General features: G+C 44.6%; 1 protein-coding gene across 1 annotated transcript in view; it reads left to right on the top strand.

Annotated features, from left to right (window-relative positions):
• The window catches only part of EXT2 (exostosin glycosyltransferase 2), a 108,669-nt gene that overhangs the window by 71,948 nt on the left and 10,837 nt on the right, over positions 1-25,884 (top strand). The window contains exons 9-11 of the mRNA XM_084894494.1: positions 1,090-1,279; positions 9,188-9,354; positions 25,147-25,290. Of these exons, the coding sequence (XP_084750620.1) occupies positions 1,090-1,279; positions 9,188-9,354; positions 25,147-25,290 (501 nt within the window). The remainder of the gene's footprint in view (positions 1-1,089; positions 1,280-9,187; positions 9,355-25,146; positions 25,291-25,884) is intronic.

Raw genomic sequence — 25,884 nt, 5'->3', positions numbered from 1 at the left:
ACAGCTGCCCTCGCTTTAGGAACTGCAGGGGAAGAAGGCTGAGGGCTCATTCAGAATATAGATTTCCACCTGCATTTTCCTCTCAGCTGTGCCTGTGTTTCCATGTCTGGAGCTTCCGTTTTCTCAGAGAATAAACCTCCTTGGTGAGTGGGGGTGGGGAAAAGAGTAGAGCTCTAGTTGAGTTGGAAAAGCTTGTGAATCCGGGTCTCTCAATGCTCCTTATATTCAATCTGTCTTTTGTGTGTGTTGTTTTTCCAATTGAAACTCTTTTAAAAAATCGTATTTTATTTTTCAATTACTCTTTCTGTGTTTTTTAACCAGTCCTCCTATTTTCAATCCTATCCCTCCTCTTACCCTCACAACATACCCACTGAGCTTAACTCCTGAGCCTTTGTGGGGTTCAACACTTTGACTTTGACCTTGTTGGCTTCCCCCTTTGTAGGTCCTTAGGTTTCAGTTCTCACTCTCCTACTCTGTTGCCTCTTCTCTGGCCCCTTTGAGAAACATGTTAATATTGCTCCTCAGCAGCTCTCCTTTCTCCTGTCTCATTGTCATTGTAGATTAGTATGTTATATTTATTAACTGTCATTTCAGGGGATTTGATAGAGATAAATGCATGGGTTTAATCTGCCATGCTTGGCTAGAAATCTCTCCTCAGCTGCAACAATTCTCTGCCTGTTTTTAATAGTATCAGAGCCAAACTGAATTACAGAAAGTCGGTATGAATTTTGAGGACGGGGAGATTTTGAACAATTGCTTAGCTCAGGGGTCTTCAAACTACGGCCCGCGGGCCACATGCGGCCCGCAGAGGAGTCTGATCCGGCCCACCAGGTTTTTTGGGCAGTGAGCGCAGTCTAGGTGTTACAGTAGGAATTAATAGTTCATATAGTCCGGCCCTCCAGCTCTCTGAGGGACCGTGATCTGGCCCCCACTTTAAAAAGTTTGAGGACCCCTGGCTTAGCTCTTGGATGGGTCATGGTAGAAGCCACCGAACCTCCCATGTTTGGGCTTATTGATGATGTTGGGAAAGAGATCAGCCCCGTTGTTAGTAGATCCTTCTCTGACCCTCATTAATCTGTTCTCTTGCAGAAATGGGGTAGTGTGAGCAACCCACTCTTCCTCCCACTGATCCCACCACAGTCTCAAGGTTTTACCGCCATCGTCCTCACCTACGACCGAGTGGAGAGTCTCTTCCGGGTCATCACAGAAGTGTCTAAGGTGCCCAGTCTATCCAAACTGCTAGTCGTCTGGAATAATCAGAATAAAAGTCCTCCAGAAGGTAAGAAGTGTGGGGAGGTCATGTGTTCAGGAAAGGCCTGGTGGTTTGGGTGTTAGTACAACTTTCAGCTGGATCCGTTATGGCTAGCCAAGTTAATGGCCTCCTTTGTTTTAAATGAATTTTTCCACTTTGTCAGCAATAATGCCACTTCTGAGACAGCTTGACCCCAGTTTTATCAATCATTTCATTCTTGTTCTAGAATGGCCCATTTAACTCCCAGCCCATGGCTTGTTCTGTAGCCACAAGTGATGGGGCTTAGAAATCAGTAGGATCAAAGCCCACCAGCCTTGGGAAAACAGATCTCAGCTTCCCTTAGCCCTCTCAGCTGATTTGTTTACATGAAAACTCAGTTTAAAAGGCATTTGTTTTCTCCTTCCTTATCTCGGCTCTGATACTGTGCTCTTCAAGAAAAAAGGATGGCCTCACCTCTGTTGGGGAAAGTCAGCAAAGCATGCCCTCCCAGACTGCGAAGCAGTTCCTTACGTGAGCACTCGCTGGAGTTCCCATTGGTTCACCCTTAATCACTTTGTTCCTTGCCTTGGCCACCCTTGTAATGTGCTGGCTGGCAGCTAGGGTCCAGACTATTTGATTAATTGGATTTGTTTTTAATTCAGAATGCATCGAGTATGTTCCACCTCCATTTAGTTTCTCATTCAGTCCGTCTATTACTGATCCTAATCCCAGGGACTTCAAAGCTCCTGCCCTTTATTGCCTATTAAAGCCAGGAAGTTTCTGATGGCTTAGAGCGCGGAATCAGTTTGAAGTTTGTAATGTGCACCACTATCACCGATAAGGTCCAGTTTATTGCCTGACAGTAGTCTCTGCACTTTTTATGGCTAGTCCCTTTTAATTGGTTATACTGAAGTCGGGACAGTCAACTCTGGAAACTCCCGGTAGTCCATGTGTAGTCTAGGCTGGAAGAAGACCATGCTTCTGTCTGTTAGGCAAATCAGAAATTGCTTCATGGAAATTCTTTAGTTCCTCCTAAAACACTTAAAACATTTCACTCAGTGGTATTTTTGTTCTCTGAGAGAATCATGTGCTTTCTCTTTAGATTTAGGGAGCCAAGGTGTTGTGTGAGTTAACAAAGTAGTATTTTAAATGAAGGTCCTGCATTTTGTCGTGAAGCACGCTGCTTTAAAAAAACCCCCACAAAAAACAAACAAACAAAAAACACATGTTTTTAATGTCTTTAGAGAGGAAGGTAGAGGGAGGGAGAGATAGAAACATCAATGATGAGAATCATTGATTGGCTGCCTCCTGTACGGCTCCTACTGGTGATGGAGTCCACAACCTGGGCATGTACCCTGACAGGGAATCAAGCCTGCCCTCCTGATTCATAGGTAGATGCTCAACCACTGAGCAACACTGGCTGGGCACACACACTACTTTAAAAAAATTTATTTCAATTTTTTTTTCTCTCCTCAGCTTCTAATTTTGTTTTATTTGATGTCAATAAAGGGGGGGAAAGAGGTAGAATAAAAAGGGAGGTGTTGGAAGGAGGTCAAGTAAGGAGGAAGGAAGAGACTGACCAGCAGGAACAGGTAGAGAAGACAAAAAAGGAGTTACAAGGGACGGGTATGGGAGGGCCTCTAACCAGCTGCCTTGGATTCATCAGTACAGTTGTTCCCTTTCCCCCAAGGAGAAGTGGATTGGGTGGTGCTGTATTGCTAATTACTCTCTTCATTGATAAAGGATGGGCCATGTTTTTGTTTTTCAAATATATCTATTGATTTCAGAGAGGAAAGGAGAGGGAGAGAGAGGTAGAAACATCAAAGATGAGAGAGAATTTTGCTCGGCTGCCTCCTACACAACCCCACTGGGGATTGAGCCCACAACCTGGGCATGTGCCCCCGACGGGAATCGATGCTTTGTCCACTGAGCCAAACCAGCCAGGGCAGGCTGGGCCATGTTTTAAGAAGGAGGGCTGTGTATGCCTCCGGCTCTAGAAAGCCTGTGGTGTCATTCACCATCAGCTCATGCACTTGCTCCTGCTCACAAAGGCCACCAGCTCTCAGAGAGCCTCGCAGCCCTGCTCCCTGCCCAGAGGCAGAGTTGCAAAGTCTGGTGCTAAATGTAAAAGGGACTTCTCCTTGGAAAGCGTGGTTAGCCACTTGTTTATTGTGAATCTGAGTCCCTTCTTTTGGGCAAGTATTCATTGCAAACTGCGAAAGGAGGATCTTTTTCTTTCTTCTTGGTCCAAGCCCCCATGTTGACATAGCTAAATGCAATAGCACGAAGCTAGGTTTGGGAGCAGGGTGTTCAGTTTGATTTTTGGTAGACCCTACTAGAATGCACAGGTTAATTTTATGACCAAGAGTTTAGTTTATTTTTTAAATATTTTGGCTCCAGGGAGGAAAGAGAGCCCTCAACTGATGAGGCCCTAAATTTTTCAGTTTAGAGACTGGACCAGCCTTTTTCTAACAGTGGTTTTTAGGTCAGGCCTCTGGCTCGGTCAGTGTGGTTGTTTGGGGAGAGCATGAACCATGTTTAATCTTTTGGGGTGGGGGAAGTGTTTGTTCAGTTGGCAAATGGGGCTGTCTGCTCTAGCTCTCGCGCCAGCAAAGTCATCTGATTTTTTTATGTATAGCATTAGTAATATATATGTATTTTAAAAAACAAATTCACAGCTTTGAAATATTAGAGGCAGGAGTGATGTTTTTCACTTTCTCTACATTTACTAAGATAAATATTGTGGTTAACATGTCTGCTGCTGGGAGGATTAGTGTAGTCAGAAATATTCCCCCCCCCCCCCCCCCTTTTTTTTTTTCACTTTCCAATCCAACCAAATACCTTTTTCTTTTTGGTTACATCTAAGTCTAAATTGCTTGGTTTGAAATTTAAATAAATACTTAGACAAGGCAACAGAAATTTCCAGGGAGCTTTCGTCACGTTGGTTTTGAGCCTTGTCAGAAAAGGCAGCCCCTGCCTCCTGCTCCCCAACTCTTCAGCTCCCCACTTGACGGATACAGGAGTGATTTGGCTTGGCCCTTGGCCTCAGTTGGAAGAAAGCCGTTCCATTGTCCATTTCAGTCAAGTTGACCTCAGCCTTCTTTTTTAACTGATGTCAGTTTAAAATTTGAATCGATCTCAAGAGCTCCCACCTTTTTCACCTTGCAACTCCCATAGTTCTTAGCAGGCGGGACGGGATTGGCTGCGCCTGTCAGGATGGTCAGCTCAGCGGAGGCAACAGGGAAGTGAGAGTAGCAGCTCCCTTCCTTTAGAGCTACATTCTGCAGCTGTGGGGATTAGGATCTGGGGGACCAGGTGGACACCAAGCAGCTGAGCCCTCTTGAAGTGATCTCCAGGTTGGCATGGAGATAGTCTCCTCATTCACTTATTGATCTGTGGTTGTGTTTGTGACAGTGACCGCCAGGATGGGACTGCTGTCATCCTCAGTGAGCCTGAACAGTTGGTGGTGCCTTTACCACGTTGAAGGAAAATTCTCTTTGCTCACATGGCATCCAACGGAGAAAACCGTTAATCAAGACACATTTTTTAAAAGTCCTTAACACAAGGAGGTTTTTTCTTCTTCTTTGAGCTAGACTAAAGCTCATAACTGTGAAGTTACCGGGTCAGTTGGCTCAGCTGCGTGTTTTTCATAAATTTAGTGTGTGTGAAAATCCTACTTTTCAGACTTCTTTGTTGGTGAATGGAAGGGGACATTTTTATTTTGCCAGCTACAGAGCCGCAGGATGAGACACGGGATACAGGGCCAACTGTTCCATTTAGAATTTAAAGGTATAAGGAAAAATGCCCCATCTGGGTTAAGTGATGTGAATTAGGGCCTGAATACTTCTGGCCGTGACACCGTTTCCTTCTGCATCCTAAGAGGTCACCACATGTCCTCTGTTTACACCTCTTCAGGTTGTCAGTAGAGAAGTGAAGTTCATAAGACTGTATAAAGAATCCATTTGTGAAGACAGTGATACAATGTTATTATAACCATGCATTGTAGACCTTTTACATCCCAGGAACAGGAACTGTGCTAAGTGCTTTACATATATTATCTCTCGTCCTATGAGAAAGCTGTTGTTATCCCCACTTTGCAAGGATGAAATTCAGATTAATTGAGTAATTTGCCTGAGCCACTACACTGCAAATAGTGGAGTCAGAAATAAACACAGGCCTCTCTGGATCTTAAAGCTCATGCCCTTTGCACTAAGCCCTACGGGGTCTATTTAGATCACCCGTTATCAGTAGGAACATCATCATGTCTTGTCAATTCTCCGATTTGGGATTATGTAAAAGAACTAGGTCCTCGTCGGGAACTCAAACAGAAAAGTACAGTCAAACCTCATTTCTCCAATGTCACCCATCATGAACGATTTAGTTCTCGACCAAGATGTTCACTGAAAAAATGTCTCGGTGGTCGAACCAAACTTCAGTTTTCAAGCTGATGCCTCAGCATGACAAAAAGTGTCTAAGAGCCATTTGGGAGGCAGTGATATATGAACAAGCAAAAAGGCTGCATTCTGACCTGAAAGACATCCCTGCACCGAGTGCTGAAAGTGATTCATTTAAGGCTGGGAGGGGGTAGTTTGATAAATTTAAGAAAAGAAGTGTTTGCTTATAGCTTAAACAGTACATTAGGTTAGAACAGGGAATTCTTTGGGGGTCTGGAATAAATGAATGAATTCAATTTACATTATATCTAATGGGGAAAAATAGCTCAGTTTTTTAACATTAGCTTTTTTTTTTTTTTAAGCTGTTACTCTTTTTTTTAAATTAAATTTTATTGAATTTTTACAGAGAGGAAGAGAGGGGGATAGAGAGTTAGAAACATCGATGAGAGAGAATCATTGATCAGCTGCCTCTTGTACACTCCCTACTGGGAATGTGCCCGCAACCAAGGTACATGCCCTTGACCGGAATCAAACCTGAACCTTTCAGTCTGCAGGTCAAAGCTCTGTCCACTGAGCCAAACCGGTTTTGGCAACATTAGTTTCTTGAGCAGCCCTCAGGAACAAAGTAAGTTCTAGAACCAAGGTTCCACTGTAAATCTATTCTTTTGAAAATACCAGTGGAAGGAAAAAAGAAACAAACTTTACCATCAATTTTTTCTTTCCTACCTCATGCTTTTGTCCTGATTTTATAAACAGAATCAAAATCCCATATTGCTGAAGGCATTTAATTCCACCTTAAAACTGTTTACGCCATCAGAAAGTTCTTAACTACTTTGAGTCTAAATCAATTTTCCTGTAACTTTCCCCCAGCTGTTTTGTCATGGTTCTAACCTTAGCGGCCATAGAGAACAATTCCCTCTCATCTGATAAGACCTGGTGGATAGCCAAGGTCCAGGGAGGAGACAAGTTTTAAACTTGAATAGGAAAAGTTTAATGTAAAGAACTGTTAACTAGTACCATGATATTGGTGACTAAGGGGTAAAAAGAGCTCTAGAGATAACAGAAAGTAAGTTTGGGAGCGTCCCTTCTCCAGCATGGTCTGAGATTCAGACCATGCAGCTCACTGCATGGTGAGGTTTGCTGAGGTGTGCCACACAGCTCTGGCCAGCAAGCAACTAACTGTCTCCTTGGATACCCTTGGGGCTCAACTGACGGTTAGCTACCCAGGGGGTGTTAGTGACCTTGCTGGGAAACTGGTGAGGGCTTCGGTGCAGCTCACTGGGAACCACGTGGGCAGAACCTCAGCTGAGTGCTCTTGGAAGTAGTATCTGTAGAACTTTCTGGGAAGCTGCCTCCAGAGGTGCTGTTGAACTCACTGGGAAGCTGGTTGGGTTGTCTGCAGAACCTTCTGGGAGCTGCCTCTGGGGGGCCGGGCAATTAAACTTGCTGGCATAAATGCTCCTGCCTGCCTCTCCGCTGGCCAAGTACCGAAGGAGCAAGAAGTAACAAAGCACCCAGACCCAGGAAGAAAAGCCGGGTTCCTCCTGCAGTGTCCCTCCAGCACCCTCTACTGACAGAGCTTCTTCACACGTTGCCAGCTGGCAAAGGGAACTGTTTGCAGGACCCAGTTCCAGCATCGCAGTCAGGGCAGTGAAGGGTGAAACTGAAGCTGAGAGGCAATACATTGACCAATGGCACGTTTTGCACTCGAAAACTAGATTGCCCCACAGTCACATGATGAACTTCTGGGAAGCAGTTTAACACCTAGCTTTCCTATTCTAATTTAACAAATGTGTGAAGAACAAACTGCCCACGTGTAAAGACCCCTGAGGTGGGTAGAGATGGGGACTGTACCAAAAAAGGATTGATTTCATGCTGTGCTAAACACAGCATTTTAAAATAAGGAACCTGCGGTTGACTTGCTTCTCTCATTTCTAAATGGAATGGGGAAAATGTAAGGCAAGTCATGGGTTGGTGTTTCTTCACTATACTAGAAAATCCCACATAATTGAACCTAGACATTTGATATTTACTCTGTAAATTGGACATGATGAGAAACCAAAAACAGTAAATCATAGGGAAGGGCTGTCGAGGGGTAAAGTGCTAAGTTAAGGAAGATAAACCCGTTCAATGAAACAGTTGGATGAGGGACGGATTTTCACGGCTTTGATGGCTGTTTGTGGTTGCATTTTGGAGATGGGCACATTGGAGCAGACATCTTGAGCATATGCATTGTGTTTTCTAACAGAGACACAGCAAGCTTTGAGCTGGGGTGGACCTATCTGAATGTACTTTGCAAAGGTGGTAGGGTTCTGATGTTAAAACCATGGGCCTGAGAAAGTCAATCCAGACACGATTTCTCTTACCATTGTGATTGTGGTCATTTGGCTTCCCTTTCTCAGCTATGAGAAGAAGCCAGTTTGTGCATTCTGGTGGAGACAGCGATGAGAACTAGTAGTGTTTTAGGGTCTTAGGATAGACATAAATATACACTGAGTGGCCAGATTATTATGATCTCTGAGTGCATAATAATCTGGCCCTCCTGCAGTGTCCCTCCAGCACCCTCTACTGACAGAGCTGTTTCTAACAGAGACACAGCAAGCTTTGAGCTGGGGTGGACCTATCTGAATGTACTTTGCAAAGGTGGTAGGGTTCTGATGTTAAAACCATGGGCCTGAGAAAGTCAATCCAGACACGATTTCTCTTACCATTGTGATTGTGGTCATTTGGCTTCCCTTTCTCAGCTATGAGAAGAAGCCAGTTTGTGCATTCTGGTGGAGACAGCGATGAGAACTAGTAGTGTTTTAGGGTCTTAGGATAGACATAAATATACACTGAGTGGCCAGATTATTATGATCTCTGAGTGCATAATAATCTGGCCTCTAGTATATTTATATTAGAGGCCCAGTGCATGAATTTGTACATGGGTGGGTCTGGCCAGCCTGGCCAGGGGGAGGAGGGACATGGGTGGTTGGCCGGCCTGCCTGCTGGACAAACTCTTGGTCGAGAGGACAATTTGCATATTAGCCTTTTATTATATAGGATATACACTGAGTGGCCAAATTATTATGTGTTCAGAGATCATAATAATCTGGCCACTCAGTGTGTGCGCGCGCACGTGTGTGCGTGCATGTGTGTATGTGTGTGTGTATGTTTGTGTGTGTGTATGAGCCTAAGCTACCGTCCGGCTGGTAGCTATGATGTGCATTACCACCAGGGAGCTGCGGTGACTTGGCAGTTGTGGTTCTCTGATGATGCACCTGGAACCAGAGAGGAGGAAGCTCAATTCCAGGGTGCATCACCAGAGAACCACCCTCTTGCAACCTAGGACCCCTTGGGGGATATTGGAGAGCTGGTTTTGGCCTGATCCCCACAGGCCAAGCTGAGGGACCCCACTGGTGCACGAATACATGCACCAGGCCTCTAGTATGAAATATTATAAAATTGCATTTTAAGAACTGCCTTTGCACACTGTGTGTGGATTTGATTCTTCCACCTCATCTGTGATATGCTGCTGTCACCACTTTATTGAAGATAAATACCTTGCGTTTTCTTTTTCCAGAGTCCCTCTGGCCCAAAATCCGGGTTCCATTAAAGGTTGTGAGGACGGCTGAAAACAAGCTGAGTAACCGTTTCTTCCCTTATGACGAAATCGAGACAGAGGCTGTCCTGGCTATTGATGATGATATCATTATGCTGACCTCTGATGAGCTGCAGTTTGGTTATGAGGTAAGGCGATTTTAAGCAGTATATTTGCATATTTAATATTTATTGCCTATTATTGCTTACTTTTCCTAATAAAGATTATTACATTTTATTCTCCAAAGCCATGATTTTTAAGTTCAAATAGAGTCCAACACTGTGCATGGGGTTTTGAAGTTATTCTTTAAAACTTTGGGGTAACCCTATTCCAAAATGACAACTGCCCCTCTGCTAGTCTTGGGAACTCCCAAGGAGAGTCCCAGGGTCATTTTCAAAAGAGCATCTACAGCATTTAACAAGCCCTTAATTGATGTCTCCTTTTGAGTAGCGCTCCCCTGACTCGAGCAGCTGGGCGCTGCAACAATAAAAACATCAGTAAGTGAAGAAGCTGGCGACACTGACAAACAGAAAGCAGACCCTGTTGATGGCTTTCTTTCTGAGTTTTAAGTGGGGAGGCTGGCTGCTGTCTGTAGGGAGAAAACATTCTCTATCACTGTTCATTCGATGCGGCTGATGGATTAGGCAGGGTTCAAGGGTTAAGTATGGAGACCAGTAAAGGTCTCCCCAGGGGAAAGTGCCCTGAGCTGAGGCCTGGTGAAAAGCAGTAGGAATCGATGAGCTCTGTCGGGGGAGGATGTGCGCGAGATGCACGATGGCGACGGGGGGGCCCTGGCTGCAGGGCCGTGATGGTGGTGTCAGGCCCAAGCAAAACAGAGGGTACAAATCCATTAGCTACAGCTGGCCTGGGCGAAGGTGGTGACATTGATACCCTGGAGTCATCCAGCCTTTGGGGGAGAGGGAGCCATATTCCTTAGTTGTCTTGGGATTTGTTGAATTTGACACTCTAAGAAATCATGAAGTTTAATTAAATGAAGCCATATTTGGTAAGTGTATTTATTACAGAAATTCATTTAAGTACATTTCTTAAGTAAAAAGTGAACTTTAAGGGGAAGAAATAGGAATCCCTCTATCACCACAACCACCACCACCAAAAATTCAAAGCTCAAGTTTTCCCTGGTTGTTTTTAAAAAATATGTATGTATGTATCATAACTCCATTTGAGTGTAAAAGCAATTGTTGTGAAATAGGTGTGAGATACCCTGGTCACTGTAGTTATTGGCCAGTGAAAGGCTTGAGAGTAGCTAATCACACATACATTCATCTTTGTGGACTTACTTTCATTCATAGAGATGTCTTTTACATCATCACACTTAGGGTATTGGATGATTTTTAGTAAATCTCCTTCTCATTTTTTAAAAAAAGCAAATCACCGGTACTTGTTTCTCTAGCCAACTCAGGGTATCGTTTCTGCAGGTTTTCTCTCTTCATTGCCTATATGGCTTCAAATTATACCCATGTATCTGTTTTTGTGAGAAAGGGAACATTCAAAGTGATGTAGCCAAGTTGGACATATTCTTGTGGAGTCTCAGCCACAGAATTCCAAGCAGGGGTGAGGATGCAAGACAGTAACTAATAACTAGCACTGGCTGCCCCTACTGTAAAAGGTAAGAGATGTAAGAGGAATGATGGGGGAAGGGCTACCTGGACTGTTAGTCTGGAAATGATAGTGAGCCCTAGAATCCTTTCCAGGAAGAAGTTCTTAGAACCACAACAGTGCTTTCCCAGCCATTGTCAAAACATAAACAAACAGGTGATGTTAATGCTGTGCATTACAGCACATAGACAGGCTCTGCACTAGACGGGGCCCGCCCTCAGGCCTCCCTGCTGATCTGGCCAAAAGGATCAGAATCTTAGCATGCCTGTTAAGCATCCAAAAGGCAGAACATAAAGGGAACTAGAGATATCCTGCCACTTCATTGCTGAGGAAACGGGGGTTCAAAGAAGTTAAATCCCTTCTTTTAATCCTTACCAGAGGATATTATATAATACTAGAGGCCCAGTGCACAAAATTTGTGCATTTAAGGGTAGGGGGTCGTCCCTCAGCCCGGGCTGCACCCTCTTGCAGTCTGGGAGCCCTCAGGGGATGTCTGACTGATGGCTTAGGCCTGCTCCCCACTGCCATGGAGGCAGGAGAGGCTCCTGCCACTGCTGCTGTGCTTGTTAGCCGTGAACCCAGCTTTAGGCTGAGCAGTGCTCCCCTTGTCAGAATGCACTGACCACCGAGGGCTACTCCTGCACTGAGGGTCAGCCTCCTGGTGGTCAGTGTGTGTCATAGTGACCGGTTGTTCCGCTGTTCAGTCAATTTGCATATTACCCTTTTATTATATAGGATTTTTTCCAATGACTGTATAGAGGGAGGAAGGGGGGAGAGAGAGAGAGAGAGAGAGAGAGAGAGAGAGAGAGAGAGAGAGAGAATGAATGAGAGAAAGACAGAGACATCGACATCGATTGGTTGGTTGTCATCTGCCTGAGCCCTGATCAGGGATCAAACTCGTAATCTGGGTTTGTGCCTGACTTGGAATTGAACCCACAACCCTTCGGTGCATGGGACAGCACTCAACCAACTGAGCCACACCAGCCAGGGTTAAATTCCTTCTTTAAAGTGTTAAATGTTCAATTAATATAGCCATTGAAGGTATACCACAGCAGGTTTTTGAGAATGAAAGGCCAGTCCATGTAGGAAAGGCCTTTTTTCTTCCACTGTCTATGACTTGAGCACACAGACATTAGGATCAGAGACCTAATGCTGTGTATCATTATTTATTTTATTGGAAGAAAACACAGGGGTCATTGCCTGTTTAAATGGGTCATATTCCCTTTTGGAAGGCAAAGAGCTTTGGGAAATGTTACATTCCCTCTCCAGCCCCAAAATCAGGAGCTAAGAATGATCTTCTCTGGCCCTGCGTGCTTCTGACTTGTTTGACAATCTCTAGCGAGCTGCCAGATGTTGAAATTCTTTTCAGCCTGGAATAATTTATTTATCTGTTTATGTATTTTACCAGGAAAGTATCTATTGAGTTCTTGATACTCATTTGCAAGGAACTCCTGGGGGAACAGTAGCAGTGTATAGTGTTACTCCAATGTTTGATTCCCCCCCCCCCCCCCTCCAAGTCTGTCTGCTTTTATTTCATACCTAAAGAGTAGGGAAATAAAATGCAACTTTTCCTCCTCCCCTCCCCCGCCTTTTAGAGAGACCATTTAAAACATGTGGCAGAAAATGAGCCATGCAGACTTGGCTGCATGTATGAACCCGTGAATTTATTTTTCCTTTCATACTTTGATCCTCATTTCCAACCATAAAAATTATTAGTAGCACTTAAGTGTTGAACATTTTTCACCTGAGAGATGTGAAACACTCTTGGCTGGTAATACTGGCTGTAAAGTCAGTACTTCACGTGGTAAATGGACTTCACTAAGAGCCAACTGTATGTTGTTAGGCGTACACAGTGCCCAACATTTTACTTCCTTTTTCTGCCTGGGTATCCCATGGGCTATAGAGGCTGGTCAAACCTCTTGGGTGCTAATAAATTTTGAGAATTTATTTGTATTATTTTGTTCACAACTACCCAAGGTAATAGCAAGTACATACTCTCAAAGAATTATGGGAAGACAGCAAAGTAGCTTGGAGTGCCCCACTTTTTTTTTCTTTCTTTTTTTCTCGTGAGAACATAAAACCGTCTTTGACCTCTTGGCTGACTTGGGTCCTTGATCCTCCACAGAATCTGACCTGATGGGTGACTGGAAAGATGGGGATTCAAGTATTTTCTTATCTGGCCAATGGACTGTAGCAGGAGTACCCAGTGGGGCCAGTCCAGCATGTGTCACTGGGGAGCTGCGGGCGCTGAGAGCTGGGTCCGTTTGGGGCACACACAGGGTCAGATCTTGCTGACCTTGTTCTGAATCAGCATTTTCCGGGTCTGACACTAAAGCTTTACAATGTAGTTAGAACCACTGAGCCCAAGTTGCACTCTTTGAAAACTCTACCTTTCTTAGGGTTTGTGGTGCACCCTCTTCACTAAGTATCTGAAGAAGCTGATGACTCTGAGCTCTCTTGGAGCCTGAATGTGACACATGAGTGATGGTCCCTCTCTGAGTACCTTTGCTGGGCCTGGGCATAATATCAGTGCAATAATAAATATCGAAAAGGACATCTGTCTGTGTTTACTTCATTTTTCACTTTTCTTACTTACCTGAAGAGTTGCCCTTAGCAGAGATTGCCATCTTTGGAAGAGGGAATGGGCCAAATAGCTCATGTTTGTGAGTGACCCTGCCCGTAGTGTATACTCAGCTTCCCTCAGAGGAGCCTGGAAGGCTGGGGCAGAGGTGAGGCGTCCTTCCTCAGAGACCCTCTCCCTGCGTACTCTTCATGTTGCTTCAGGCTCCCTGTTTCCAGCCTGTGGGGGAACTGAATAATCTGTTTGGTCTGTCCTACGTCCAGCTTGCTTTGATTTACACCCCCAGACCCAGGGGAGCTGGCGGGAAAATAGCTGGTGTGTGTGGTTGCTGCAGTGAGAACTGCTGAAAGAAGAGCCAGGGCCGCGGCCAGGAGCCCACGGAGGTGCTGAGAGAGGCTGCGGGAGGCTGACCTCGCAGAGCTTTTCTAAAGCACCCAGTCCCCATCGGAGAATAAGTCAAACAAATATTAAGGGAAGGAAATCGAATATGTATGCTGAGCCGTGAAATAACATCTGAGCGGTTAAAAGCACCCAGTTGGGAATGACAACGGAGTGACACTTTTCTCTTCCCCGCTGAGCACATTAAAAGGAACAAGCTCCGAATTTGTTTACGTAGCCATGAACGAAGCATCAGATGTGGGGCAAGTGGCTCCCGCTCCCCAAGTGAAGGGAGCATGTTTCTTGCTGGCACAACCTTCCATAGAGGGGTGTCTCCTCAGACTCCCATGCAGAGCAAGTCCGGGGAGCTGGTGTCAGTGTGTTTTGTAGGTGCCTACTTTGTGCCGGCATTGCTGGTGAGGAGAGAGCTCTCCTGACTTTGCCACTCCAGCCCCGTGTGCCCCCCTCCGGGCCTCAGCACCTTTCCTGCCTCGGTGCCGCCAGGGCCACCTGGCTTTATAGTTTGGTGCTTATAACGTGGGGTGGTTCCTTTAAAGAGGTGTTGGTCCAGTTGATGGTTTAAAGAACGCCCGCTTTCCCTCCCCCACCCCATCAAACGGAGATAACCTCAGCGATATTCCAACCCTGAAAGGATCCATATGTCTGAGGTTATTGTTCCAAAAGCTGCCTATTGTCTCTTTGGGGTTGATTACAGGCTTTTCTCCAGGAATTCGGGCTTCGGGATCTGGCTTCTGACTTGGGGATAGGGGGATTTGTCTTGCATGGGCTGCTTATCTGCCTTGGTTTTGATAGAGATGCTTATAGGAGGTGTGTGGGCAGGCCTGGCATAGGGCCAGGGGAAAGCCACAGCAGCACCCAGGCTTCGGACTCTCCCAGCTACACTCAGGAAATAGCTTTCTGAGGAAAATTCTCTTGTTCCCAAACGTGAAGCTGAGCTATGCATTGCCCATTGTAAACTGCTCACAAACTGTGAGTTTGAGGCCATGGTTGATGATTGCTAATGCATTAGTCATAGCATTATTTGTAAGAATAAAGAGAAAGAAAAGTTAAAAGATCAGAATAGTCCCCTGACCTTGGGAACGTCCTGATTGGGAAAGCAAGTCTAGAAAGCAAGGTGATGGTGAGAGTGATATTGATATCTCTTAGATCACACCACTGCTTCATGCCCAAAAATTGGTGCCTGGGATTCACATTAATTGTGCACTGTGTGTGTCACTGTCTGTTGGCTCATTTCGATCAAGAGCTGGCCACCTTTAAAATTAATATTTCTAAGTTTCCAGCCAGCCTGTGTGTTATGCCAAAGATTTGAGGGGTGGGTCAGAAGTCTTGATGAAATGTTGACACTCTGCTCTGAGAGAAGGAAGGAGCGGGCTAACTGGCAAGCAGGGCCATCATGAAACCCATGGCATAGATCTGGGGCTAGACTGAGAAACTCCCCTTTAGGCAGGAGTGTGTCTGCCTTGTTTACTACTGTTTGCCTAGTGCTTGACACATAGTAGATGCTCAGTAAATACTTATTGATTAAAGAGTGAACTTAATGTTCTCGGACATTGAATTTTCTCCCATATAGTTTATATGAGTAAAATTATAAGGAGCTGTTCTAAGTTAGATACTCTCCTATTCTTTATTAGGTAGGGAATCCTGAGCTTTCATTTCTTGGCCTGCTAGATAGACAGCAAAGAGTAATTTTGTACCTTAGCCAGTTTGGCTCTGTGGATAGAGTGTCAGCCTGCAGATGGAAGGTTCCCCAGTTCCATTCTGGTCAAGGGCACATGTCTTGGGTTGAAGTCTTGATCCCTAGTAGGGGGTGTGGCTGTCTCATAATAAGATGGTTAATTAAATAATAGTGGTAGCTCAATAAGTATCTGTGAGTTGAATGCATAAATGATTTAATAGGGATACTCAAATCTCTCCATCTCCATGACTTAATCTTGCTGTTGTATTACCATACTCCAACTTGATATTAGGATTAATATTTTTTAAATAGATGGAAATTTCTGGATTTTTAAAAAGATTTCATCCAAGGATATGTTTTATTGATTTTAGAGAGGGGAAGAGCAGGGATGGGGGGCGGAGGTTAGGGTTAGTGCGTGCACCATGAGCGTGAGAGAAATATCTATTGGTTGCCTCCCATACATGCCCTGACTAGGATTGAACCTACAACGTTTTGATTTATGGGATGATGCTTCAACCAACTGAGCCACCTGGCCAGGGTGGATTTTTTTTTTTATTTTTTTAATGCTGTTGAGGACATCATCTGTTTTGACAGTTTGGACTTTATTATACTTTTTACCTCTTATTTAAAGGCACCACAAGTCATTTGGGGAGGGGGGTGGAATAGATGGGATATAAAGAAATAATTCGAAAGAGTCCCTCTGCTGTTTGATTCTCCCCCAAGAGATTCTGGGGTTTATGTACACATACAGGGCACTGTGATGAATTTACTCATTAAGAAATTATTTTGAACCACATTTATGCTTTGAATTCAGCCAGGATTACAGGGTTTGTGGTCAGTGCCACTTCCTCCCTTTCTACATTGAGAAGAAAACAAAATCCACTTGATATTTTGAAGACTTGATAATGGCTATTTATAAAACTAACGTCTCTTTTTCCACTCGTGCAGGATTTAACGAGAATAGCCATTGGCTTATGATCACTATTCTTTTAACTTCATTAAGCAATCCCCTGGGACCAGACTTAGATTAGCATGGCCCCCATTGGAGTGAAGCTTGTGGAAATAAAAATGATTTCATGTTTAGTGGGTCTTAAGGAGCACAAAATTAGAAAATCCATGGCCCTATCCTGACCTATCTCTTCCTCCTCCTATACCCTCAATTTCACGTCTCCTCTTTCCTTCTTTATTATCGCTCAAGGGATTCATTGCCTCATGAAAAATAGTAGCTGAGTTTAATCTTTTGTTCAGCTGCTTTTTGCTTGTACTTCCTTCTCTGCCCCAGAGCCTCACAGATTACAAGGTTCCAGTAGGCCTGGGATGTCATATGTGGAATCTCTAGTTTGCTACATAGCTGACGGGAGTTCCTTCTTTTAATGGTGTGAGCATGTGGCTCTCTTTGCTAAATGGAAACCACATTCATGAAGAGCCTTCAGCTTTTAGAAGATGAGTACTGCTGAGAGCAAAGGGTTTTGACATTTTCCCCACCTCCTTCCCTCCGCCTCCCCCCATCCCTGATCTGTTTTCAACTTGGTCATCAACATGCACATGTGACTTTACCATCTCTGCCCTGATGACACTGCGTGTGATGTAAGACAGCATCTGACTTGTTTATGAGTGAGGATGGAGCATGGGGAGATGAGGTGCTTTTTAGAATCAGAAGGGTGGCAAATCATGACGTCATGAAGAGACAACTGGCCTGGCAGTTAGGACCTAGCTTGAACTAGCAGTGTCACCTTGGGACAGCCACTCCCTCTCCAGCTCTCAGTTTTGTCACTGGGTAGTGAGGGAACTGGTGAGAGGATCTCTGCCTGAGAGAGTGTCGGCAGGTCAGCAACTTAGACCATCAAAGTGAGCCTCTTCTCCTTACCACCCACAGGAGGCACAAGGAGTTACTTCTAAAGCCACCTTCTTCAGCTGTGCCTTCCTGGTAGTGGTAACTGGTGAAAGACTTAGTAGCACACATTCCTCTGTCAGCCGTGGCCAACTCCAGACTGCCTCTTTGCCTTCGTCACTGCCCCAGGCTTCCTGCAGCAGGAGTTTGGAACGTTTGGAGATCGTGTCCCCCAGCACCAAGGCCTAACCTCCAGCCAGGCTGGGCAAAGTGGGATTGCTGCCAAGATCCCAGAAGCCTTCCCGCGATATGTTGTTCCCACTTGGTTGTGTTTTTGTTTTGTTTTGTTTGTTTTGTTTTTTAGAGGAGGAGAAGAAAGAGAAAGAGAAACATCGAGCCGAAACTGGTTTGGCTCAGTGGATAGAGCGTCAGCCTGCAGACTGAAAGGTCCCAGGTTCGATTCCAGTCAAGGGCATGTGCCTTCGTTGCGGGCATATCCCCAGTTAGGGGTGTGCAAGAGGCAGCTGATCAATGATTCTCTCTCATCGATGTTTCTAACTCTCTATCCCTCTCTCTTCCTCTCTGTAAAAAATCAATAAAATATATTTTAAAAAATAAAAATAAAGATATTTTAAAACAAGAGAGAGAGAGAAACATCGATGTGAGAGACAAACATTGATCTGTTGCCTCCTCTATGCGCCCTGATCAGGGATCGCACCCACAACCCAGGTATGTGCCTTGACCGGGAATCAAACCAGCCAGGGCTCTGCTTGGCTTATTTTAAACAGCATCCTGCCTTGCGTTGGAAAGGTCTCTCAGGTAGATTGGTGTGATCCAACAGGTAGATCTTAATTCCTAACACAGCATGCACGTGTCTTTGTCACAAAACCAGTCAGCACTAGGGAACTCCAGGTGATAACTTTAGGGCTCCTTTCCTCTAAAATGTCTAACATTAGCATTTAATTGTGTCTCAGGCACCCCCTTGACAAAAACTACCAACCACCAGTGTAATGAAAAGCATGAGCTGAAAATGAAGCCAATCAGTCCTCCATTCTCGTTTCAGGAAATTCCAAATATAAAAGGTGAGCTTTGTTCCCAGAGGGCTGAGAGTGAATCTGATCACTGGCTCCTCTGTGGAAACCAGCTAGGAATTGGAATCCAGCCAGCGACCCCTTTCCCATCTGGGGAGCATGCAGCGCAAGCCTGAAGGGCCAGTAATTCAAAGACGTTTGCAAGTTGGGTTCCTTGCAACTCTGCCCTGGCCGAGCCCAGCATGTGACCACAGGGCTGGCCTGGCTCATAGAGCTCTGTTCCGCTTTGATGGCCAGGGATTGCCAACACTCAGGGGCATGTGCAAGGAGAGAAATGAAACCCTGGCCCTGTTTGGTGCACCTTGGATCCATACTTACCTCACCACTTCTCAGTCCCTCTCTTGGCTCTTGAATCCTAACACATGTGGCATCTTCTCACCCAGTAGCAATATCCCCGTGGAGCTGTGCCTTTGAAAGTGTGGTAACTGAAGCAGCCACTTCAGAGAGTTACTTTTCTCCTGGAGCTGACCCATGATTTCCTAATTGAATCTCCCACATGGGCACCACCTGTGGCTGTACCTTCCCCTTCTCCCCCCAGTCAGTTTCCTGAATGTGACTGTGGTTAGCTCACACCCTGAGTTTAAAATGCATTCTCTAAGCTAGCTTAGAATACAGTGCATTATCCTCTTTTTTAGGAACATTTATTAGGTACCCATATGTGTATGGCATTTTAAACAAAGCTAAATAATGCAGGCCATGCTATTTAGAAACCTATAACTTGCAACCGATTGCAATTAATGGGTTAGTTCCCTTGGGAATAGCTTAGTAAAGGAGAAGATAAATGATTTTAGCTCTAAAAGGACATTAGAGGTCACCTAATCCAGCCCCTCATTTGGCAGATGGTAAAATGAAAGAAACAACTTGAATAGGTCACTTGCATGACTGTGGCGGAGCCAGTTCTGGATCTGTTTTAACCATGTCCCCCACTGTCTTTTCTGTAGGAAGTGATCTAGGCTGCCCCTGTGCCCTTTAAACAAAGGTAGAGCTTAGTTTGATCCTCTAGTGATGGAAAGCCACAAGGTCCTCAGAAGCTTAAAAATTAAAAAACAAAATCGGTAACTCTGAAAGCAGTCACGTGATCACAGCTGGGAGTCCAGAAGAGGAAGTTTTCATAATCCTGGAAAGAGGTGGTTAGGACCAAATGTATAAAAATTAGATTGGAAGGAAACAGTCGGAGGATGGTATTATGTTATTATAATCTCTGGCCCCTAATGTAAGGACTGTTCAAATTATTGCTGAGCCCCTAACCAGGCCATGGAATTTATTGTAAGAGACATTGGCTTTTGTCTTCAAAGATGTGTGCGATTAAACATAGAGGAGGACACAGTATGTGGAGCACTACAGTAGAGCCATGGCTTTGTGACTTGAGAGAGCTGTGGAAGCACTGTTACTAGACCCACAGGGGTAGAGTGTGAAGTCTGAAATGCCTGCACTGTACAATATATAAAGGCATTTGCTAGTCATGTCAAAGGCTGACCCCAGAGCAGTCTCCTGAGGTAAGAAGAAAAAAGTTGAATTAGAGTAGGAGGTGCGTAGCCCAGAGGAGAGGGGGGTAGAGTTGGAGTTCTCACCCTTCTGGCTGGGAAAATGCTTTACTATGTACATAATCGACTCTGTGCTACACTGGGGCTCGATTAGAGAGGGCCCAGCCCCTTCTGCTCCGCTCCGTTTTGATCCTGCAGTCAGCTGCAGAGTTATAGATGAAGTGACAAGGATGGTATCTTGATTGTATCCAGCTGCCTGGAATAAGTCAAGGGCAGAGAGGCCCCGCGTGAGGAGCCGCGCTCACTACAGGCTCCAAAGGAATCTGAAACCGGGGACACCTCGCATGCTTTGAGAGCCGCACAGTTTAGCGCTCTGCAACCCAGTGTCACCAATTAAGTCCCTCTGGAGAAAGTGCTGATAAGTGACTTCAGCTACAGGAAGAGGACTGAAATCTTAACAGCGTTCAACCCTAAAACGGAGCCAGTGTTACTGTTATTGCTGGAAACGGGGGCTTGAAAAGAAGAACCTCTTGGGAAAGTGATTTCAACTTCCTTTGCATGGATTACAGAGCTGTGCTGACTCAGAGTAAATGGGGGCGCAACTTCCATCCAGCAGAGGTTCCCACTGAAGGGGTACCCCCCCCCCCATTTCTCCCCACCTTTTCCTCCACTTTGTCCATCCTGGTGTTTACTTGCTTGTGCTTGGAGCCCTCAGAAATCTCTCTGATTCTATTGAAGTGAATCAGTGAGCATTGGGCTGGTGTGACTTGCATAGACAGGTGCTGGGTGCTGGGAAGAGGAAACTGGCCGTGCATTTTGATGGAGCCTGCCCAGGCCCACAAACCAACCCGAAGTTACGGCTCATGTACTATGTTGTTGCTCTGGGCTCTATAAAACTGTAATAGTATCATATTATTTTAATCTGCTGAAAAACAAACCCCAGAGTAGCAGCAGCAGCATTACACAGCTGAGGAAATGTTTGACATGGATTCGTTTGTCTGCAGCTATTAGGATGATGCCTGTGGCCAGTTAACTCTGTTGGTTACAACATGGTGTTAACGAGGCCAAGGTTGTGGGTTTGAGTGCCTGTTAGGTGAGCTGGTTTCACACAAAGGAAAGTTCTTTTCACAGCTCCAGACCACGCTCAAGACCCAGGGCAGACCTCACATAAAAAGCATGTAGTAGATGATCACAAGGAGGACCGGGCAGGAGAGTGTAATGACTCAGCAAATATCCCTTTACCCGCTTCTGGAAAAACAATTCGAACCATGTGCTTTAGTGATGGTGAATTATTACTGTGATCTTCACACACAAAGGATATCACATTATTATTAATGGTGCCGGTTGATCAATACTGTTGCAGACATCCTTTCTGAATTAAGGAATATAATGGCTCTGGCTGTGAAGAACAGAGACAGGCTCTCTGGTTCCGTTCTTTCATTCTCAGCAATTGCCTGCTGAGATTCTGCCCGTTCATGCATTCAACACGTGTGCATGGAATGCTGGCGTGTGCCGGCCCTTTTCTTTGTGCTTCAGACGCCGCAGTGAATAAGACAAATTCTCTGTCCTCACAGACTTTAAATTCTGTGGGAGGAAAATAGATAATAAATAAGAAACAGTAAATAATCAGAACAATTTTGAAAAATAATAGTTTGGTGAAGAAAAGCAAGGAATCCTGATGTTGGGGTGATGTGATGAAGACTGGCTGGTTGGGGGGCAGTGTTTTCCTTAGGAAGGTGTGAAAAGGCCTTTCAGAGGAGGTACCTAAGCAGAAACCTGATGGTGAGCAGGAAGTCAGCCTTTTGAAGAGCTGAGAGAACATTGCAGTCAGAAGGAATAGCAAGCACAAGGTCCAGTTGTGGGTAAGGAACAGAAAGCCACGCTGCAGTCTGAGAGGTGGTGAGAGAAGAGGTTGAAGAGTGGTAGACCCTTTAGAACAGGCTGGAGAGTTTGGATGTTCTTAGTCAACAGAAAGCCATTTTTTGTTTTGTGTTGGGGTGAAACATTTAAAGATTTTCAGTGGATGTTATGGGTTGAAGTGTGTCCCTCAAAAAAAAAAAAAAAAAAAAAAAAGATATGTTGAAATTCTAACTCTTAGTAATCTTATTTGGAAACTAGAGGCCCGGTGCATGACATTCATGCACTGTGAGCCAGGGGTGTTTCCTTCAGCCAGGCCTGCACCCTCTTGCAGTCTGGGACCCCTGATGGGTCCTTAGTGCTGCTGCAGAAGTGGGAGAGGCTTGTACCATCACTGCTGTGCTCGCCAGCCTTGAGCCCGGCTTCTGACAGAGCAGTGCTCCCCCTGTGGGAGCACACTGACCAACCAGGAGCAGCTCCTGCATTGAGCATCTGCCCCCTGGTGGTCAGTGCATGTCATAGCGACCGGTTGTTCTGCCATTTGATCGATTTGCATATTAGCCTTTCATTATATAGGATAGGGTCTTTTCAGAGGTAATCCAGTTAAAATGAGTCATTGGGTGGGCCCTAATTCATTTGACTGGTATCCTTATAAAAGGAGAATTGGCCACAGAGACATGGAGGGAAGAAGGACATGTGAAGACAGGTTTGGCGGGATGCATGTACAAACCAAGGGATGCCAAAGACTGACAACCAGCCATCAGAACTCAGAGGAGTCAGGGAAGGATCCTTCCCACACTGGTTTCAGAGGGAGCATGGCCTTGCCAACACCTTGATCTTGGACTTGTAGGTTCCTGTTATTTTCAGCCACTGGTTTGTGTTACTGTGTTACAACAGTCCTAGCAAATCAGAAAAGAGAAGTGCTAGCTCACTGGCTCTGTCCTTGGGAAAGCAAGGAGCATCCTCCCTGGGCTCGGGGGCACTTGGGGGTTGGGGAAGCCTCCAGTTGCTATAGCAGTATGACCAAGGGACATATATACAGGGTGGGGCAAAACTAGGTTTACAGTTGTGAGTATGCAAAACAGTTTATTATTGTATTACTAGAGGCCCGGTGCATGAAATTTGTGCACAGGGGCGGAGGCTGTCCCTCAGCCCAGCCTGCACTCTCTCCAATCTGGGACTCCTTGAGGGATGTCCAACTGCCCATTTAGGCCCAATCTGGATCGGACCTAAACGGGCAGTTGGACATCCCTCTCATAATCCAGGACTGCTGACTCCCAACTGCTCGCCTGCCTGCCTTCCTGATTGCCCTTAACTGCTTCTGCCTGCCAGCCTGATCACCCCCTAACCACTGCCATGACAGCCTGATTGATGTCTAATTGCTCCCCTGCCAGCCTGTTTGCAGGGTTGATCTCCTTCAACTGCTCTCTCTTGCAGGCCTGGTGCCTCCCAACTGCCCTCCCCTGCTGGTCATCTTGTGGTGGCCATCTTGTGTCCACATGGGGGCAGGATCTTTGACCACATGGGGGCAGCCATCTTGTGTGTTGGAGTGATGGTCAATCTGTATATTACTCTTTTATTACCCATGCACCAGGCCTCTATAGGTGCATGGGTGGGGCTCAGATGGTTTGCCATGAAGGGTGTCCTGGATCAGGGTGGGGATTCCCTTGGGGCAATGGGAAGCCTGAGTGAGGGGCCTGTGGTGGTTTGCAGGCTGGCCACACCCCCCAGTGACCCAAATGGAGGCCCTGGTGACTGGAATTTATTTACCTTCTACAATTGAAACTTTGTAGCCTGGAGTGGAGGCTTAGGCCTGCTAGGGCAGGCGGAAAGCTTGGCTTCATTTGTTGCCAGAGAAACCCAAGCCTCTGTGGCTGCAGCCATTGGTTGGGATTATTTGCATATGTGCTCTGATTGGCTTGTGGGTGTGGCTTGTGGAGCGGAGTGATGGTTAATTTGCATATTACTCTTTTATTAGGTAGGGTTATTTATTATTGTATTTTCCATATGAACAACTGTAAACCTATTTTTGCCCGCCCCTGTATGTGGGTAAAAATATAATGAAAATAATATAAATTTTAAAATTATGGGATAGAGCCCATTGGTTGAATTATCCTGTATAGCATACCCTAATAGTGTTTTAGGAATGGTCTTTTTAGGAATGCTCGTTAATAATTTGGAAGAGCAAGAGTGGAAGCAAGGAGATAAAGAAGAAGCCTGTGACAGTCTAGGTGAGAGATGAGGGTGGTTTGAAGTAGAGAGAGGTAGTACAGCTGGTAACAGGTGGTCAGTAGAACCAGAGGACTTGTAATGGGTTGGGTATGGGAAAAGTGGAGAAAGAAAAGAAAGGAATAAAGGCTGGCTTCTAGCTGTTGGGCTTGGACAGTTGGGTAGATGGTTTATTTAGATGGAGACAATTTAGAGAATGGCTTATCTGAAGATATGGAATCAAGAGCTATGCTTTGGACATGTTAAGTTTGAGATGTCTATTGTTTATTCAGCTGAAGATATTAAACAGTTGGTTATCTCAGGAACTTTCAGGGTCAAACAAATTTATAAGACACTAGATTATAGGTCTTTTTTAAAGTGTTTGAAGCTAGATGAGATTACTTAGAGAGTTTAAGGAAGATCAGGGCTGGGTCCTAATGAACTCTGCTGTCTAGAGGTTTAGTAAAAGGTAACGAATCCTGATGCTGAAAAGCAGCGCCCCGTGAACAGCGGGCAAATTGTCAATACTCATTAATGGTTAAACTAAATTACTCAGAAATACATGGGGAGAGGTACTGGAAGTACCTTATCCCAAATTACCAAATTCTTTTTAACAAAACTGTACCTAATTTTTTTTTGCTTGTTTTCAATATGTCACAGATTATTTGTCTATACTTAAATTACGGCTTCCAAAAGATTATAAGAATGGCTGGCTGTGTGCCGGAGAAATCGTTTTTGGTTTTAATTTAATTTTTTTTTAGAAACAGAGACTTTACAAGTTTTCACAATTGCCAAAATTTAATATAAATCAGAACAGGTGAGTTAGTTACAGGGTTCCATTTAGTCTTCATTTGTATGTTCTTTAAGGACAGAACCTATTTCATTAATCATATGTTAAGAGATTACCTACCTTGACTCAATTCAGTAAGTTATTTCTCTACATTATTTGAAATTTCTAAGCAAGCACAGGAAGTGTTGGAAGAAATCAGAATCAACATCTCTCTTTGAATACTGTCAGAAGAGCGAGCACCTGTTCAAATAAACATCTTCAGAAGTGCATTCTGACCTTAGTTTGTGAAAACGTGAACCTTCGGAGTCTGTTGGTTGATTGATACCTGTTTGGATAACTTCACACTCACTCTCTGAGCTTGGTTGTGTGAGAACTGAGAATGGACTGTTGATGTGCTTCTATCCTTAGGTCTGGCGGGAGTTTCCTGACCGGTTGGTGGGTTACCCAGGTCGTCTGCATCTCTGGGACCATGAGATGAGTAAGTGGAAGTATGAGTCCGAGTGGACCAATGAGGTGTCCATGGTGCTTACGGGAGCAGCTTTTTATCACAAGGTAAGGTGTGGGGCAAGCTAGGGGCAGGTGGGTCTGAGTTGACAGAGTATGATACTCTTTTTATTTGGCCCAACTTAATTTTTGCTGAGTTTATGAATAATGTTCTATTCAGATCTTAGAAAGGCCATGTTGTATGATACTTTTTAAAGAATAAAGTTATTATTTTTCTACTTGTGAAATAATAAATGCTTATAATAGAAAATATGGAAAACTCAGAACAAATTTTATTATGTAAGAAAAGTCTCTTGTATATCACTTAGAACCATTGTTGTTTAGATGTCTTCCCACTTTGCCTTTCATTTACTTACTTATGCATATATACACACATACTGTTACAAATATTTGTATTATTCTGCTCTTTTCATGTATTATATTGTGAGCATTTTCGCATGTCATTAACATTCCTCCATAATTTTTTTCTGAACAGAATTGCTAATATACCATTAAATTGGTATTCCATAAATTATGTGTAACTATTATTCTGTCATTGCTTATTTAGATGGCTCTCACTTTTTTACTATTTTAAATAATGCTTAATATCTAATGTTTAATGATTAATATCCATTTTCATAACTGTTTATACTTTTGAGCATT

The sequence above is a fragment of the Pipistrellus hanaki genome, assembly GCF_964339955.1.
Source record: "Pipistrellus hanaki genome assembly, chromosome: 9".
In the NCBI taxonomy this organism is placed as follows: Eukaryota; Metazoa; Chordata; class Mammalia; order Chiroptera; family Vespertilionidae; genus Pipistrellus; species Pipistrellus hanaki.
This window is presented reverse-complemented; position numbering and strand designations above follow the sequence as displayed.